Here is a 19,744-nt window from a genome sequence, read left to right as displayed (position 1 = left end):
CTGTTTTACTAAATAATAGCATTCTGTGCTGCTGTAGTATTGAAGGCTGAACAATTTTCCCTAACTTTTGAATCATATTGGAGATACCTGTGGTTTGTTATGATCACTGCAATTTCACTTTCTTTAACGTGATATAATATTATGTGTGGTAAATACTGCATGTACATGTTTGAGTGGCAGGGTGAATTTCTGGTCACACTAAATTTATTTGCAGTTTATTGTCTATATTATAAGTGTTTAACAATTCTAGTGGCATTTTTCAGTGAGTAGTGAGTGAAGAAAAGATCCCTGGAGTGATTTAAAGGATTGAATTGATTTATCTGTTCCAGTCTTGACAATCTCACTTCAGAACATTTTAGTGGAGCAAGAAGCTCCAAAAGCTGACCTGCCTGAAAGTCTTTTGTGTTTTTTACACTTCCACTTTTGTCACAGGTGTGCCTGCTGTTTGCATCTTCCAGCACGGCCATGACTGCTGCTCTATTGTCCTCATTCCTTTTCAGCTGCACACCTCATCAGTCTTGCTCTACACCCAAAGCTGTGTTTAAAACAAATCAGCATCTCAAGAAATGCGAGGGCAAAGTTTCTGGTGAAGCAGGGTTATTTAACCTATGGCTGTCAGCAGGTATAGCTGATGATCTTATGAAAATTTTATTGAGAGTCATAATTGTAATAGGATAGAGACAGGTACTGTGCTTCTCAGAGGTGCAAGGGGAGGGAGAGCTGCATAGGAGTGGTTCCCAGGTGGTAGCTGTTTCCATATGAGTGTTGGCATCCTGGATTTTGCATCATTTATTGCCATTCATGTGCCATAATCCAGGCACAAGGGCCTCACTGTGACTCCTTGGGAGCCGCATGTTGCTCAGAGCTTCTGCCTGGCTATCCTAACGTGAAGAAAGAAGGTCTTTGTAATGTTTTAATTCTGGTTTGCACAACCCTTGTGGATTGGGTTTTTTCCTTCTCATTTGTTCCCTTGGGAGGCATTGCAGCAGTTTTGGTTGTCTGCACTGCTCTCTTGAAGGTCATGGTGAGAACTGAGTGCACATGAAATTGTGTCTGCAGAGGCCCATATGACCTTCCTTGGAGTTACCTCACACAGGCAGCAGACTGCTTCCCAGGAAGGTGTGGAATCCCTAGCTGAGGCTTTGGGAGAGCCCTACCAGATGGATTTGCAGCATATCTGAAATAGAAATGCCTTTCCCTTTATTCTCTTTTGTTTTCTCTTTTGTTTGCTGCCTAGAGCTCTTGGAAGCCACTCCACAGCTACTGCTGACAAGCAAGAATGTGACATAGTCAGCAAATACTAGATGAGTGTATAAAAGTAGAAGCACTGACATCTTTCTGTGTTTTCAGGATGGTAAAACTCATATATATATATATATTTTTTTTTTTTTTTTTTTTTTTTGCTCACTAATACCACCTCTCTAGTTTATGTAAAAAGTGACTGGGTCAGAGGTGATGCAGCAGATTCAAATGCAGTGCAGGAGCAGAGAAAAGCACTGCAGAACTACTTCTCCCTGACAGGTGTCAGCTACTTTTTATGTTGAAAGATGAAGTTATGAGACACTAGTTGTTATTAAACCAGTTACTGGAGCTTGGAACCGGTGAAATTACCGATATCTTCTGCAATTAGGTTGTCCCCCACTTTCTTGTTCATGTAGCACATTTCTGAACCATGAAAAGTTATAAGGACCCAAAAACCAGTTCTTTATTTTGATTTACAGAAAAACATGCTTTAAAGCAATGTGGATGCTTGAGTAGACTCAGAAATAGGTGTAAACACCTTATACAGGTATATTGGGTTTGCTTGACAAAGCTGGAGTGGATTCTGTGAGAATCCACCTTGACAAAGGTAGATTCTGTGAGAAGCTGCTGGAAGTTTTCCCTGTGTCTGACAGAGCCAACGCCAGCCGGCTCCAAGATGGACCAGCTTGGGAAAAGTTGCTGCACAACGGGAGCCAGGAGAGAGGAGTGAGAATATGTGAGAGAAAGAGCTCTGCAGACATCCAGGCCAGGGAAGAAGGAGGGGGAGGAGATACTTCAGGTGCTGGAGCAGAGATTCCTCTGCAGCCCATGAAGACCACAGTGAAGCAACTGTGCCCCTCACCAGTGAAGGTCCATGGTGGAGCAGAGATCTGCCTGTGCAGGACCCCACATCACAGCAAGTGGATGCCCAAAGGAGGCTGTGACCCTGTGGGAAGCCTGCACTGGAGCAGGCTCCTGGCAGGACCTGTGGACTTGTGGAGAGAGGAGCCCACACTGAAGGAGGTTTGATGGCAGGACTTGTGACCCTGTGGGGGACCAACACTGGAGCAGCCTGTTCCTGAAGTATTGTACCCCATGGAAAGGGACCCATGCTGGAGCCGTTTGTGAAGAACTACAGCCTGTGAGAAGGACTCATGTTGGATAAGTTCGTGGAAGACTGTCTCCTGTAGGAAGAACCCTACACTGGAGGAGGAAAAGAGTATGAGGAGGCAGAGGCAGCATGTGATGAACTGGCTGCCCAATTCCCAAAGCCCTGTTCCTCATCCCCCTGCGCCTCTGGTGGGGAGGAGGTAGAGAATTTGGGAGTATAGTTAAGCCTAGAAAGAAAGGAGGGGTGAGGGGAAGGTGTTTTTAAGATTTGTTTTTATTTCTTGTTATCCTACTCCGATTTGATTGGTAATAAATTAAATTATCTTTTTTCCCCAAGTCAGGTCTGTTTTGCCCATAGCAGTAATGGATGAGTGATCTCTCCCTGTCCTGATCTCAACCCATCAGTGTTGAGATATTTTCTCTCCCCTGTCCTGCTGAGGAGGGCAGTGATGGAGCAGCTTTGGTGGGACCCTGGCATCTAGCCAAGGTCAACCCACCACAACAAGCTGAATAAATTTGAGTACATTAAGGCGTTATATTGCATATTAATGAATAATGCTTCATTCTGGGTACTTCTATTACAAGAGGGTCTTTATGAATTTGAAATAACTTTTGTGAAGGAAAAAACCATAGGAAGTAAAGAGACTGCCCCCTAGAAATCTGTGGGAACAGTGTTCTTTAGTTAGGGCTAATGGGCATCTAGGGATGACAGGGATGTTCTGCTGGCGCAGCTATGTATGGAAGAAAATAGTACTGATGTTCTCCTTTCTGGTATTTAAGAATAAAGCTATAGGAACTGTGCTATGAAAGAGCAAGGGCTCCACAAGCAGTCAGGAAGGGTGAGTGTTGTAAAAGAAAAGAAAATTGTGATTGAATTGAAGGATAAATTATGAAGGAAATTAAAATACATCATCCACTTGGATAGTTTGTTGCTTCAAGGAAATATGTGGGGGTTTTATAGTGGGTGCTGCCATATGAAATATAATTTGAACAATCTGTATATATTTTTCTCCACACTGCGACTTTTATATTTAGTACTTTCAGAAGTGCTCACTGTTTTAAACAGCCCATCACAACCCAAACTGTATCAGAAGCTTAAGCCACAGCTTCCCTTTTACTTAACTGAGCCATTACAATGTTCTGACCTTGGGCTGTGTGAAATCAAAAAAAATTTGACTTAATTGAGTCATAGGTCTGATCGTGTAATGAAATAAATAGAAAAATCTGCATTTCCATTCATGAGTTTATTTCCGGTCACATGTTCCATTCACAACATTGGAATTCATCAGAGGAAGAATTTAACACTGTAGCTTTCTACATGGCAGCATATGGCAACATGTCTGTATGCACAAATCATTCACCACCAACAGCAAAAGCTGCTTGATGACTTGATTATACTCAAGTTCTCGGTAGAGAATTCTTGCTGTTGAATATCTGTTTTTCCAGCATGCTAGGTACAACTTCTGTTACTTCAGTTTGTGGAGTTTTTGACCTATAATTTGGAGAAGAAAGGAATTTAATTAGAACAAACTCTAGAAAGTTACAAGTGTTCAAGGGATTTTTTTTTTTTATGATCTCTTGTAATTAAAAATGTCAGCTCGTTTTCCTTTTTTTTTGATAACCAAAGTCATTTATATTTAGAGGTGTTGAAGGACAAAAGCTGTAGTTAATGTTCAAAGTGCTGTTCAGTTTTATGCCAGCAATGATGGTGGAACGATCAGGAGACAGGTGACAAAGCTCTTCCTCTCTAAATTGCAGATCCTAAAAATCTAAATCAACTCATAGTAATATACGAGCTTGTGGTTTTTTAAGTAGACTCTTGACTATATTGAAATATTTTGTAAACTCCCTAGGTTATTCTAGTGTTTTATTGATGACCTCGTGACCCAGAATAAATTCAATGCAAGGGGCTTTTAACTGCATCCCCTTCCCCGTTCAGAGGGATGTGCTGCTATTAAGTTATCACTGTAGTGGCAGACAAGAATGTCTATGTTGTGAAAATTAATTGCTTGTAAGCAAATGTTTTCAAAATGTGACACAATTTTCATAATGTATACTTTTTGTTACCATTATGGATTCGAGGAATGGTAATAGGCAGAGCTTGTGTAACGATTGCTTTCTAAAATATTTAAATTCTGTAGCTAATGTTACTTTACGTGGTCTTTCTCTGACAGGCCATTGTGACATGGATTACTCTTCTTTGTACTGATAATGTAAAAACCAAGCATTTAAAATAAAATACAGAATTGCTTCTGAATGTTTCCTTCTTTGAGGGGGCTGGGTAAATGAAAATTAATGAGGTTAGGGAAATTTTGCTTCGCAAAGTGACCACAAGTGATCAAGTAAATCAGGCTCTGTACAGTCTGTAAAGCATTATTTTAACAAGACTGTATTACATTTCTGTTGTGCCTTCCATTGTTAAGGGTAATTAGAGAATATGTATGTTTTAATGAGAATAAAAGTTATATTAGAACCAAAAGCTCTTCTCCTAGTAGTCTTTGAGATTGTCATGTATAATATGAAGAAAATACTGTCTTTTACTGGCAAGTGTGTTTATTATTCTTCTTGTTAAGTACCTGGTACAAGCAGCATCTATACTGTAAATAAAAGGGCTTGTAAGAGAACTGCATTGAAATACATTGTGTAATAAATGTAAGCTTTTTTTTAAGGACTTAATAGAGAGAACATACAAGTTAGTGTTCTGAGTTGTAGTTTGCTACCAAAAGCATTTGAAATGTGGGAATATTTTTCAGGTATTAAGAAATGTTTGTTGGGAAGAGTAGTACAATTCTAAGCCTTCTTTAAATTGGACAGTTTCATAGGTCTTGCATCTGAAATCATCATTATAGTGTTTCTTTGGAAATATCTAACATGTGTATTTGTACAGCTGAAACCTTGTCACGGGCTCTGTTCCTTAATCAGTAGCCATGTCCTGTGTTGTGGCAGGCCTTGTATCAAAGACTGTGAAATAAGTTTTGCTGCTGAAAATCCTCCAGCATTACAAACTGCAGCAAGAATAAGCAAGCCCACCCTAAACTGGTTTCCTTGGATGGCATGGCACAGAGATAGCAAAGGCATGTGTCTGCCTTTTTGTTTTTTCCTGTTCCTTTCAGGGAAGAATCCAGAGGATAGGTAGGACTGAAAGTTGCACCTGGAGAGTAGTACTTTGTATTTGAAATCTTGTTTCAAGGCCTGGATCCTGCTGGAAGCAGCAGTAGGTCCTGTTACAAACCCTAGACTTTCCAGAAGTTAAAAGGCAGGGAGCAAGTCTGCTGGAAAGGACACGGCAAGGCAAGATCCAGTAGTAAATAAGGATGTGCAGCAGGTGCGTTAAGCAGACATGGAAAACGAATGTATGTCCTTTGTGGGAAGGTAATTGGGCATGGGGGCTTGGCAGGAGCTGGATCGGCTGAGGTGGAGCGACTGCCACAGGTTGATGGGCAGGTGATCCGGCAGCCTCCGCCCCGGCGGCACAGGAGGGCTGCCTAATATGCTGTGTGCCCTAAGGGCCTGGGGGAACACAGTTGGATTATTATGTTAATGCCTGAGCCTGCTGCCCTCTTCCTATCCCAGCTGGGCTCCCTGTTGTTAGGAACTGCTTTGCTCTGACAGTGGAGTAATATACTTCATGATTGAAAGGCCAAAGGGGCTCGAAAGAAAAAAGAGCAGGCCTGCACAGATATGTAAATGAAGGGGGAAAGGCTGTAGGAGGGTTTGTGTGTAGGTGTGGGTAGAAAGTTTATTAGGAAATGAGTAATATAAATCTGCTAATTGAATTGTTATTTACAAGTCCCATTTCCTGATTTGTTTCTTTGTGCATTACCCCCCTCTAATGCTGATGTACAGTGAATTCGAAGTGCTTACCAAAGCAGGCACTTAGGTTGATTTATTTCAAACAGAGGTGCTATAATACACTGGTACCAGTGTACAATGCTGACAATGGTGTATTTTTCAGGACTTTGATTACTGTTTCATGCTCTGCCACTATATTGCTACACTACAGCTTATAGCGGTGATATGATTCTTTTATATATTGTAGATAAGTATATCACTCTGAATTTTGTTGATACTTCTACAAGAGAGATACAGATTACAAGAATATATTTGTTATGGTGTTAGAGCAAATTGAACTTCGATTCAACGAGATGATGGCGACGTTGTGATATTTTTCTGAGATCTTTCCTGCAGTAGAATTGGCTAAACAGAGACTGGGTTTTAGAATGAATGTATGTGAGAGATGAAAATCTGTTCCATAAACAGGTATGGGGGTTTTTGATGTTTGCTGGGTTGTTTTTTTCTTTTTGATGATGATATGACCTGATATACTGAGTCTTTCTCTGCCTTTTATCAAGCTTCTATTAGTGGCAAAACTTGACTCAAAATACCAGCCAGACGTGATTTGTAACATGCTTATTTGTCTATTTTACTCCCCAAAGTACTGATCACAGACTAGTCAAAGAAATTGCTGTTAACCTAAATTAAACTTTTTAAAGTGAGACCTGTTTTTACAAAATGCAGCTAATGTGTCAGATATAAAGTTGTTTGATAGGTGATGTGCTTGTGCATTAGCTGGTACTTGCTTTTTGTTGAAGATGTGATTTCTGATTGCTTCTAGTGTTTGAGGTGATTTTTTCTGCTCTTCCCATGTTTGCATATCCCAATTCTGCTCCTTGCCTTCGTGTTCACATTATTGCTACTCTGTGTTGCTATTAAGAAGATATGTCTCTCTTGGCATCAGTACCTCCTGCTGTGCAGCAAATTTGGCATCTCTCACACTTTTGACCTGGCAGTCGTGAATGCACTTCTTACACAGTATTGTCCACTTCTGTATCATAGGGCATCTTATGTTACTGAAGTACTACGTGGTGAAAACAACTCTGGGTCTTGATTGCTTCTGCACACTTAATTTGGTCTGACTGTGCAGATACAAGATGTTCTGGGCATGGCAGAGACAATTTTGCTTCTATAACCCTTGCCTTGTTGGGTGCCCATGGTGAATAACCATCACAGCACGGGTAGCAGCAGTGTCTGCGTTCTGCTGGAGCCTTTGTACTTCAAACAAAATTATTGATTTCTTTGTCAAGTTCTCCTTGAAGTTCTTTGTGGGCAAATCAGAACATGTTGTCCTTATCTTGACAGTTTATCAGTAAGGTGAGAAGATAGTTTGAACCACAAAATGCTGGAAAACAGGTGCATTGTTATAAAGTAAGTGCTTTCTTGTTGAAGGAGTGCTTTTTCAAAAATTTCATTTTTATTTTTCTTTCACTTAGTATATCTGCACATATTCTTTAGTAACTGCTCTAGGAGTGGGAAACTTGGGCTACAAACTATTTCAAATTGGGAAAGCTTCCATTTTCTTTTTTTTTTGTTCCCCCTGAATATGCAATTTGTAGAAGTGTTTCCACTTTCTCTCAGGAAAATCTGTATGTAAACATTTTGTTTCAGGTCAGGTTAACCTGGGTCAGTTTTGCAAACAAATCATTTTCACTCAGTCCACAGTTTTCAGTGTAACTTAGGTGCTGCCTGGCTGTATCTTCTCAATGCACTGTAAGAGTTTAATAACAGTGCTGCATTGTGGACCAGCTGAAAAGCTTTGTGTGGCAACAATCACATCTTCTGCAAGGCATGGGAGAAATTCAGCTGAAAGCAGCAAAATACCAAGATGAAATGGTTAAAAAAGAAAATTTCAAACGTGAGGTGAAAAGTGGTGATTCTAGAGGCAGGAACAACTTAGGTTTAAAGCAGATGTTTCAATACTGGAATATCCCTTATGCTGGGTATTCCAATTTCCAGCCAACTATGGATGCCAATGAAAAGGTCAGTGTACAGTTCCACAAAGTACATGGTTGACGTGAACAGCAAGTTTGTGACTTTTGGTGGTAAAATAAGCTAATAAGCTTGTGCATTTTGTGGTCTAACAGCCAGCACACCTTTTGGTGAGCGTGAATAGAATTCTGCACATGAAACCTATAGGTTTTAATGTTTTCTCTCCACCTTTTCTTTAGAGAAGTAATGGCTATATAGCATTCTGCCCCATTAGAATAAAGTAAATTACTTCAAGGAAGTAATAAAAATACCTTGAGTTGCTATATATTTTACATATTTGTTTACATAATAAATATATACATATATGAATGAAAATTCCAAAGAACAGTTTCAGCATTTTTGTAGTTCAAGATGTACTCCTGCAGATGGCCAAACAGCTGTGAAACCAAGTCCCTAGACTTGATTGGCATTAATCCTTGCACTGTATAGAGGACTAGCCTCCTCCATCCTACCCCCTTTGGGGATCCACTTGGAAAATGGGGACAACTAACTGATTAGAATTTAGAGATGTTTGGGGCATGTTTCAAAAGAAGGGTGGTGGTAAATACTGACACTGTAATTAATTTGTTTTCAGAGGAGGAAAGCTTGGACCTTCAGTTGTTACTCATCCACTGCTGAATTCCTTAGGCATATTTTAGGGATATGTAATATATAAAGATGCACATTTAGGCACTTTCTCACTCTGTGTATGTGTAAGTTCCGGTTATATGAATTGCTAATATAGAGGATGAAAGTAAGTGAGCAGCATTTAAAAGAATGCAGTTGCATGCATCAAAATTGTTCCTTTTTCACCTTCAGGCAGTGGCTGTTATGCTGGTCTCTTTCATATAGTGTATAACTTTTCTTTCACTCCTCTTTCTACCTCTGCCACAATATTGCAGCGTGCAGAGATTTGCCTGGGCTCATAAAAAGGGAATTTCCAGTACCATATAATACTGGCTTAATGTAAAGCCTAATCTTTGGGCTAGGTTAAAAAAAAAAAAAAGGAAAAAAGAAATTGTTCTTCTTTGAGATATGGACAGAGATGTGTTGATGAGATAAAATCTCCTTATCTTTTCACTGTGAACTGTGATTCTGACATGAGCTCCAGAGCTAATTTTTATTTTACAAGTGCTTGAGCTAGGCTTCCCACGCACCTGGCTTGCACTACTGTTATACTTCCCATCTCCTGGCATTGCACAACAAATGGTGAAGATGTTACCAGTGGCAGTTGTGACAGTGACTTTCATAACAATGCTACTCTGAGCTGGTTTTGATGGCAGAGCAGTTAAAATGTCTGGTTCTGCTACTAACTGCCCAGAAAGCAATATGACAGTGGGATATTTATAGAAAAATACTGGTGCAGGCACAGCCTTACAGTTAATGCAAAGGGCACCTTTTAAAAAGTGGCCTTGTGCTTTCATTTCACTTCAACAGGGAAGTAATACTCTTTGGAGTTGTGGGATGCATTGTTTAACTAGACCTCTAATCATGTTATGGATGATGTGTCTCCAGGAGAATCAGGGGACAAGACCTTTAAGTGTTTTTATCACAGCTTAAGATCTCAGAAAATGTGAACTTAAATAAAAGTATGTTTGGGAGGTTGTTATTGCTCTGTATCCTTTTGAGGATACCTTCCACAGTAATTTTTTTATTTTTTTTTTTTTTTTTAGAGAGAAAGTCACTTACAGTTATGAAGTGTTTGACCATAAGAGAGGAACAAGTTGGCAGTACTTGTATAGCACCATTCAGCTGAGCCTCCTTTATTAAATCATTGTTCAGCAGTCCATTTGTTCTGGTGCAAGAGCCAGTGTCTTCACTGCTGAGGTAATAAACCTGGGGTCTCTAAGAAATGCATGATGTCCATGAGGTTTGTGGGTAGTTTTCCTACCAAAGTGTCAGTGTCTGGTTAGATTCTTTCGTTTTTGTCCTCTAATCATGTTCCACAACCCAAATGTATGGCTTGCTGTGGCTTGTACTTTAGAATATGTAGGTAGAAGGGGGAATTTACCTTGTTTTCCCCTGTTTAGGAAAATGGTGGAAATGGACTTCACATTTGGGGAAAAATACAAAAATTTTGGCTGTATGCCTTCCCAGGAGCTCAGAGATTTCTGGCATGTCAGAACCATATGAATTCCGTGGAGGAGTAGGTCAGATGTTGGAGCATGGTTTTTATGTGCATATGTACCGGTATGAGAAAGCATGTGTTGTATCAAGTCTGCCAGCTTTAAATTTATGCTTGTGAGAATGTTTACGCTGGCACCGGGCACTAATCTTAATGTTTGCATTTATAATTTTTAAGTAGAGGAGAAAAAAGAGGAACTGACTCTGTTTATTCATGCTGGTATTCAAAAGTGCACTGTAGATGCTCAGGTTGCTGGCCTGTTGGGGTGTGTGATGTTGGAACCAACAGTGGAAGGCACTGTGTCTTGTGAGTGTGATTTTGTGTTTTTGTACTGCAGCTGGATGGGGGGACAGGAACATCAGCTTCAGGGTACTGCTGGGCTTGGGGTATGGCTGGTGAAGGACTGTCACACAAGGACAAGGTGAGAGTATTGGTGGCTGTCTGTGCTTACAGCCCTTCTCATCATCAAAAGGAAATGGACCGTGGTTGATTGAAAAAAGTCATCTCTTTTCCCCTTGGCATCCTGAAGGAATAAATGAGAGTTTGCAAAATGTGTGTTGCCTATGTTTGTGTTTCCGAATACAACCTACATAGGCCTTTACCCCTGCTAAGTCTTTTGAGCATTGCACAAGTTTTGTATGCTACACAGCCACATAAGTGTCTGGTATGGGTAGATCTGTGCCATTTAGGATAAAGCAAAGAAACTGTGAACAAAAGCAACAGCACTGAACAGCTGGTGATCTGGGCTAGTCAGGCACAGTGCATTATGTCCCATGAATCACCTCGTCTCTTCTGTACCTGAGACCAAATCTTGGTTCTTTCAATGTGAAAATGGACATTCCAACACTTGAAAGAGGTTCTTTCTTCTTGGCTTCGTTCTTGTGATCTTTCTGATACCGATAACAAAGACTTTTGTTTTCATTCAGCTCAGTTATATAAGTAATTTCAAGTAAAATGATCCAGCCATACAAAGCAACAAAGTGTTGCTTTCCAACCTTTGTTCAACATGCATTTTCTGTTACTAGTCTCTATATTAGTATTGGTGGAAATTTGTAGCGACACATAAATGTTCCTGAGATCTGAATGACTCATCTTCTCCATCTGAATTGTTAGCAAATGTTTGCATTCTAGTTTTACTCTCTGGAAAAAAAAGTGAATGTGTATACTTTCCTAGTTCTTAGTCTTCATCTCCTGCTGCCTCTGAGTGAGAAATACCATGCTGACACTCCAGAATTCCCTGGAGTTGTTCCAGTTGCTCTCAGTAGAGAGAAGGTACCATTTCTGACCAAAGGAAGGCAAGCCAGGGTAGTTTTCTTTTTCTGTCTCAATATTGCTGACACTGTCAGTGAAACAGAGAAATCCTTCAATGGAAAGAACCACTAAATAAACTAAATAAGTGTGTTCAAAAAGCTTTCCTTTTGACATCCCCTTGATAGATGTTTTTGTATTTATGAATATTATTACCAACAGGCAGTGACGGGTATGAGGAACTACAAAAATGGGGTAGTGAAAGGCTGATTTTCAACAGAAAGAACTTGGCTAGTAAGGTGTAGAAGGCAATAACTCTCTGCCAGTGGAGGCCCCAGCTTGTTTCCATGCACTGCTTGTGTCAGAATTCTGTTCCTGGCTGAAGCAGCATGAACTTCTACTCCGGCCATGGCAACATCTGCCAGCCCGGAACAAATCCGTAGCGTGCGCAGCTTTGGGTGGCTCAACGAGCGTTTTAGAGGGCATCGTTCTCTGGATGATGTTCCCCTGCTGAAATGCAAACAATACATTAGTTATTCTGTTTTTATCTTCTGGTGCCTTTTCTGTGCCATTTCCATAAAACTGATGGTTATTGGACATGGTTGAAATACAGAAATGTTTTCGTTTTGTCAGCACAGCTCTAGAGGGGAGTTGGGAATTAGGTGATATCTTTTTCCCAGTCAACAAATTGTGTTGGACCATGGGTGACATGGTAATGGATAAAATCATAATCCCCTCTATGCTTTGATCATTTTTTTTTGTTGGTGTTTTGGAAGTTCCTTGGTTGGTGGGTGTAGGTTTTTTGTGTGTGTGGTGTGGATTTTGTCATAGTTTTGTTTTTTAAGAGGATAAGGTTATTTACTTTTGTATGCCGCTAAAATAAGTCAATATTTTTATAAGAGACTTTCTGAACATCAGCTTACATTTTTTTTTTATAAAATTTATTTGGAGTCAAAATTCAGTTGTTATCAAAATCTGGGAGTTTTTGGTTGTTTTGTGGGGTTTTTCTTGGGTTTGTTGGGTTTTGGAGGGATTGGTTTTTTTGTGGTTTTGGTTTGGGATGTGTGTGATTGGTTGTTGGTTTGGGGTTTTTTTGGTGGGTTTGTGTTTTTTTTTTCTTTTTTGGTTTGGTTTGATTTGTTTTAAATGAAATACCGCTGTTGAGGTGCCCTATCACATATACACATGGGCCAGATTCATGTGTAAGATGCATACTTCAACTTCTGCTGAATTCAATGAGGAGCGTATATACATCTCCAAGAGTCAAAACTAGACCTTATTTGTTTCTCAAAGATGATGTTGGATTGTTAAAAAGGCATGTGCTTTGCCTTTGAGGGGACAATTGGGCAGCTAGAGATTTTGTTGAGCAGTTAACACTGCCTCTTTCATTTTTGCCATGCTGTAGCAGGATTTTTATATGCATTTTAACAGTTATTTAAGAGTCCCCATATGCTTAGAAAGGAATCTGAATATATGTGCCTTTTTTAAAGCTGCATCATAACTAGGTTATTCCATCAATACAGTGGAATGACTGGGAGCTGCAGTTGGAACAATATGTAAAAATACAGCTTGTAAAAGATTTCCTTTATTAACTGTCATCATCCACAGAATATATGTTCAAATAAACGTTGTGTAATAACTAAATTTGAGATTAATAGGCCCCTTAAGAAACAGCGAAGTCATTCAGGATAGTCAGTGAAAAATAGCCTGTAAGACTGTAACATGCACATATTGTCCTGCTTACATGCTCTCTCTGGTGTCATTCCCATTTATCAATGTCGGCAGGCTCTGTTCTCATTAAAACACTCTTGCACAAAAGCAACTTAATTTTCTTAAGAGAAGAGGACACCTGATTCAATTTAGTGCTCGAAACCAGGAACTTGAATATATATATATTTTTTTCCCTGTCTGAACTCAGATGAATAGTTATGAACAGCAACACAGATTAAACCTTATTAGGTATATTTATATTCTGTTTGCAGTAACAGTGTTGTGGCAAATAGCTTTCTACAGAGCTGTAACATCTTATTATTGGAAACAGCAGTTAAGACATGAGCTGTGGTAACACTCACATGAGATTTTATTTTTAAATAGGAGATTGAAGGAGTTGTTTAAAGGGACTCTGCCAACTCATTCAAGCTACTGCTGATGTCCTGCCTTCTTCTTCCACCTTCTTGAACTACACTGATCTCTTTGGGTAGATAAAATTTCTGTTTCTGTACTGTTCAGTCAAACCATTTCCATCATTTTCTTAGGTTTGTTCTTCTTTTGCTTTTCTTTCTTGCTTTTCTTTCTTGCTTTTCTTTCTTGCTTTTCTTTCTTGCTTTTCTTTCTTGCTTTTCTTTCTTGCTTTTCTTTCTTGCTTTTCTTTCTTGCTTTTCTTTCTTGCTTTTCTTTCTTGCTTTTCTTTCTTGCTTTTCTTTCTTGCTTTTCTTTCTTGCTTTTCTTTCTTGCTTTTCTTTCTTGCTTTTCTTTCTTGCTTTTCTTTCTTGCTTTTCTTTCTTGCTTTTCTTTCTTGCTTTTCTTTCTTGCTTTTCTTTCTTGCTTTTCTTTCTTGCTTTTCTTTCTTGCTTTTCTTTCTTGCTTTTCTTTCTTGCTTTTCTTTCTTGCTTTTCTTTCTTGCTTTTCTTTCTTGCTTTTCTTTCTTGCTTTTCTTTCTTGCTTTTCTTTCTTGCTTTTCTTTCTTGCTTTTCTTTCTTGCTTTTCTTTCTTGCTTTTCTTTCTTGCTTTTCTTTCTTGCTTTTCTTTCTTGCTTTTCTTTCTTGCTTTTCTTTCTTGCTTTTCGTTCTTCTCCCTGTCAAATATGAGAAGTAGTTGCATTAAATTTTACAATAATTAGCTTCATTACTCTGCCTCTTTGGCCTTGGCCCTGAAATAACCTTTCCACAGAGCAGGGACCATTCAGGGCCAGATAGACCCTACTGTGCATAGCATGTGCTCCCCCAGCCATGGGGTTCCTGGGGGGAAGTGTAGGGACAGTTGTCTCCCTAAAGGCTGCCAGGTGACACTCTAGAACCAAATATTTTAGTGGTAAAACAATATATACATTTTGGCAAAAAAGTCTTTTACTTCTTTTAATATGGTCCACATACAAAGCTATGAGGGAGGCACTGTTGTTTCTCTGTACTCTGCAGCAGAGGAAATTCCAGTTGAGTATCAACTCAACAATTTCATTCGAATCCTGCTGATAATGATAAAATGTTGGGGTTTGACCCAGGTGTTCCAAATGCTGCCAGTGTAAATTTTCTTTAAAGTAGTCAGGCTGCATTATTATCAAAAGATATTCTAGTCCAATAAATTCCAAGATACTTTAGTTTGATACTAAGTAAAAGGCAAAGGAACAGAGTTCAGAATGTATTCTGTATTTAATGCTATCAAAACCTAGACATGCTTGTTTGATTTGCTGTTCAGTCACATGTGTGTACTTCTGCTGCATTTGGGTACACAGCTGAGGGGAAGTGCTCAGCCTCCTGATTGTGGCTTTGCTTTTTTTTCATCTCTTCCTGGCCGTTGTTGCTGTGGGGACTATCTTGGATCTTTTTGCCGTCACTATTACAAATCTTAACAGTGTTTTCCATACATATGTATTCCAGGATAAGATGAGAGAGGGCTGAAGCTTTGTGTTAGACTTGGGTGTGAGAGAAGGAAAGTTGCTGCCCACTACTGCCAGATAAGTGTCCTTCAGAGGTGGCCTGGTCACTTCCTACTTGGAAGTGCTCCAGGAAGTGACAGCCAGTCCTTTCTGGAAATAGACACCATGAGAATGTGTGGGTGGCACTGGGCTTGAGAAAACAGAGTTGACTGAAATTGTACCTGCCTAATGATAAGTAAGTTTGTTGTTTAGTGGAGCTAGTTGTGTACTACTGTAAGCTCAAGTGGGGCTGTACATGCTCTTCTGCACTTGCCCTGTTAGGAATACTGGCACTGACTCCCAGCCACGCCTCTGAGTTGATAAAAGCTTGAATAATTTGTCGAGTTATTAGTACTGCTGCTTTTGAATGCGATCTGACCTTACATTTCAATACATGGCTGTGCATTTACCTTTTGAAAGGATCTTGCTATTGATTTTGTAAAGAACTCTCCCTCTTATTAGTGGTAACTGCAGTGAATGGTTTGCAAACATATGCAGATCTGAACTTGGAGTATTATAAAGACACGTAAATGTTTTCATGTTTCATTGTTTCATTTAAGCAGACTGCAGATAACCTGATATCTGTTGAAGCACAAAAAGAGCAAACACTAAAAAAAAAGTTATACAATAATAGTGACTAATAAATGTTTCAAATAGAAAATTAAGAGCTTGGCTGTATCATGTGTCAGCATTAATGTTTACTTGTATCATCCCTCTAAGGATTTTAGAGTGCTTTTTAAGGAGTGAATTAATTTTGACAATGCCCTGTGAGGTATGTATCCCTCTTGATAGAAGGGAGTTGGAAGCACAAAAGTGTTTAAATTCTACAGGGTCATGCTACTAGGTATGTTTAATTACAAATTGGAGCAGTTGATTCAGTTTACTACCAGTTTGTTTAAGCTGAACCAGAATCACAGATATAAGCCCCAGGTTTGCGATTATGAGAAAAATTTACTTCTAAGTTTATTTTGCAGGGGAAATATTCATAAAGAGAACTGCAGATAGAGTAAATGACATGTGTAAGTTCTCCCTCACTGAGCCAAATAAATGGCTATAGCTTATTTTGCAGTCTTCCTGATTTTTTTTTCTTTTCTTTTGCCTGTAATGAGCACTTAATCATCTGCTATGGATAATTTCTGACACTTTAGAGAAAAGGAATTAGAAATTGCAAACTAGTTTACCCCTGAACCAGTCATGAACTTTTACACGTGACAGGCTGAATAACTGAAGCATAAAATTTGTCCAAGGTTGTTGTCTTAGTATGTGTTACATGCTTGAGAATACTTAAAAATTCCAGAAATATTCTAGATGGATCAGGAAGGAAGAAAGAAAAAGGTTGATGATGGCCAAAATATTACCACCTAGTATCACCACTGTAGAACCATCTAGTATCTCTCCTTAATACCTTTCCAGGTACAGAATTTCTCCTGGAAGTGGAATCGCAGCCTGTTTTAAGTAAAAAATGTCATCTCTCTAGTTGTATCTCAAATCAGGATTGGTAGTCATGCTCTAGGCTTGTGTGGATGATTGTAATGTGTCTCTGCCTTGCTACATGAAAGTATCAGCTGCACAGCTTCAATTACAGGTAGAAAATCCTGATTTAATTCACACTTGTTGAAGAATTGTTGTTTAAACTACTCACTCTTCCTTAAAGCTATGATCTCTGGCAAGAGAAGCTGTTTGGACTTGTGCCTCTTTTTTTTATGTTCAAAAAAGAAATGCTGATGAGAAAGAAGTGTTAAAATATGTTGCTGTAGTTTACAACTGTCAACTATGATGTTTTATTTAGCTGTATCTATTCAGATGCTCCCTCTGCAACATGGGGTGCCATATGCCATTGTCCCTGTCATTAAGCAAGTCAGCGAAGGTTTCCCAGTCTGCATTTGTTTTTGTATTTGGGCCACTGAGGAGCCGTGGTCCAGTGCCATCTTTTATTGATAGGGCCAGCAGAGGAGGAATCTAATGAAATTATCAAAGCTTTGAATTAATTATGAACTTGAATAAGAAAGCTAAGCTCTCTAGAGCCAAGGATCTCATTACCCATTCATTTTCATTGCATCCTCTTATGGAGCAGAAGGCAGGTTCAGCTACGGCTCCTACCCTGATTTTGGACTTTATTCAAACTTGCTAAACTCACTAGCATCCACTTGTTATTAATCTGTGGCTGGAAGTGTCCAGGGTGATTAATTTGACTCTGCTCTAAGTCGGCACGTAAATGGTACATTTCCCTCCTCCCTTTCCTCTTATCTTTGCTATGTGGCTTTTCATCATCAGACTGGCTGCCATACAAGAGTTTCTGTTCTTTCTTGGTAATTGGGGAAAGCTATGCAAGACTCAAGTTTTAACTTCCTGGAATTTAATGAATTCATATTAAGAAATAATACTGCTACCATATATTTCCTGGATATTTAGGTAAGCACAAACACTTATAAAGTCAGTATCAGAATTGTTTATTTTCTTATTTTAAAAGACTATGGTGTTATAAAGTAGTGACATTTTGGCCTCAGAAATATGGGGTCATTGTGGTTGTGGGTTTTTTTTGCTGGGTTTTTTGGTGTTTCTATTTTAAATTTGTTGGTCAAAGTACAAAAACTTCTCTATCTCTGTGAATACTTTAATGATGAACTATTAAATTAGTTTGTTTGCCTCATGAAGATTGTTAAAAGTGTATGAAAATGCAGCATTTTAGTTAAATCAGATTATGCTTATTTCAATTAATATGTCAGTATATAAAAATGTTCCTGGCAAATTAGAGCAAAAGCAGTGAGACCAAGCTTCTCTGTAATATTCTTAGTTCTTGTGGATATTCCTCTTCAGTCTGTCGGCAAGGATTTTCTTCTCCTCCTGCTTTTGTCCATTTCAGCACATTATTTATGAATGCATAAACTAGAACCTATCAGTCTTCATAAGTTACAGGCCACTGGCAATTTTTTAAGCAGTGGCTAACTGCCTAATGGTCTCTGTGTGTGTGTATTTGGAGAATCTGATAGCTTGTTGGGCGGGGGAATAACATTTTGTTCTTGTACTGTAGCTATTTTACCAGTGGTGATATTTATCTTTCTTTTTATTCTTCAGGCAGCTGCTATATTTAATTCCGCTTTTGGAAGTTTTTTGGTAAGTAATACAGTATTTACAGAAGTGCTTTAATAGTCTTATTTTTAACAGTATTATTGGTGTGTTTGTATTTTTCTCACATGGTTGTTGGTGGAATTCTACCATTCAAATGGCAAAAAAAATTTGAAACATCTTTCAGTTTATGTCACCATGCCATTAAATACAGATATTACAATTTCTTTTCTTGAGAAAAATAGTGAATAAATTGTCTCTGCTCATGGTAAATTAATAATGTGTAAACACATCTTAATTTTCTCCTTAATGGGTTAACAGTATCTATTTATATGCAGATGTTTCAGACATGGGCATCAATATATTGATTTTTCTAATAAGGCCCATCAAATACTCATTATTTTCTATCAAGAGGCCATGGATTTTGAAAAGAAAACATGACCCAGCTGATCAGAGAGTAGATGCTAATTTACTCAGTGACTTGTCATTTGTTTAGCATATTTTACTGTCAGTGGAGCTACTCAGTGTCTCTGAGGAACACACTAAAATAGCTGGATATGGGAAAGCAATCAATCCAGCTGGAAATATAACTGTTTTTTTAAAAAGCAAAAGCAGTATTTGCGGTCCTCATGGTCTACAAACATTTAGGAAGGACACTGTAAAGAACACTAAATGTACCTATGAAGAAAGAAAGAATAGATTTCTTTTATTGACGTGTTGTTTAGAGAGATACTCATGAATATTAAATAAAAAATTATTTTATATGTTGGCAAGCTACTATGACTGATTTTTAAATTTATTTAGGCAGCTAATAATTGAATTTGTTCTTATTTACTAAAATTTACACGTTTAGAAGTGTCTGGGATTCCAGTCTTGTGTCCCCAGAAGGAGGATTGTGATGTATAAAATGAATAATGACTAAAGAATTCAAATTAGGAAATTAAAATCAAAACTGCAAGTACAAAATAACTAATTTTTTTTTTTTAATGAAAAGCTGGCATTTAGGATTTTAAGTATGAAAAGCTCTACTGCCAAGAGAGAAAGTCACGTGGCATTTTGAAGTTATTGTGCTGCTGCTTTTTTGAGGAACCAGGTTAAAGTTAGGAGGGTGGATGTAAGTTTTTTTTGGTATAGGTGACCATTCACATTTTTAAAATATCAATTCCCAAGTACTTGTCCTTTTTGTCACCTATAATCTCCTCCTCCAGTGGGAAGAAGGCTTTTTCTGCCTCAAACTGTGGAATCCCAGTGTTGGAGCAGCTCTTGAGTCTGTGTGTGTGCGTGATATTTTCCCTCGTTGCTTGGCAAGAGCTCCAGTTTCTCTGCTGTCCTTGGCTTTCAGTTCAAGAGGTTTGCGTGAATACCCAAAGGCTCAGTTCAGCTGACATTAGGAGATGCCTTTTGACTTAAAAAAAGAATTTAGGCTGCACTGCATCTGACTACAGTACTGGCTCCTAGTAAAGCAACAGAGATAGGTTTTTAATTTCAAGTACCTGTTTTTAGCTCTTTGAAGAAAT

The 19,744-nt window shown here is 38.7% G+C and overlaps 1 protein-coding gene across 6 annotated transcripts in view; it reads left to right on the top strand.

The window, feature by feature from the left end:
• SLC10A7 (solute carrier family 10 member 7) overlaps positions 1-19,744 on the top strand; it is a 148,176-nt gene that overhangs the window by 31,835 nt on the left and 96,597 nt on the right. For 3 of the 6 annotated variants that reach the window (XR_010429961.1, XM_064651719.1, XM_064651721.1), the window contains one exon: positions 18,237-18,275. The exons of 2 other annotated variants lie outside the window; for them this stretch is intronic. Coding sequence is in view for 2 of the 4 variants with exons in the window: in XM_064651719.1 (XP_064507789.1) it covers positions 18,237-18,275 (39 nt within the window). In the remaining 2 variants the exon portion in view is untranslated. Of the gene's footprint in view, positions 1-9,830; positions 9,985-18,236; positions 18,276-19,744 lie in introns of all 6 variants that reach the window. One more of the 6 variants, XR_010429962.1, reaches the window with a different exon arrangement.

The sequence above is a fragment of the Pseudopipra pipra genome, chromosome 4 (assembly GCF_036250125.1).
Source record: "Pseudopipra pipra isolate bDixPip1 chromosome 4, bDixPip1.hap1, whole genome shotgun sequence".
In the NCBI taxonomy this organism is placed as follows: Eukaryota; Metazoa; Chordata; class Aves; order Passeriformes; family Pipridae; genus Pseudopipra; species Pseudopipra pipra.
This window is presented reverse-complemented; position numbering and strand designations above follow the sequence as displayed.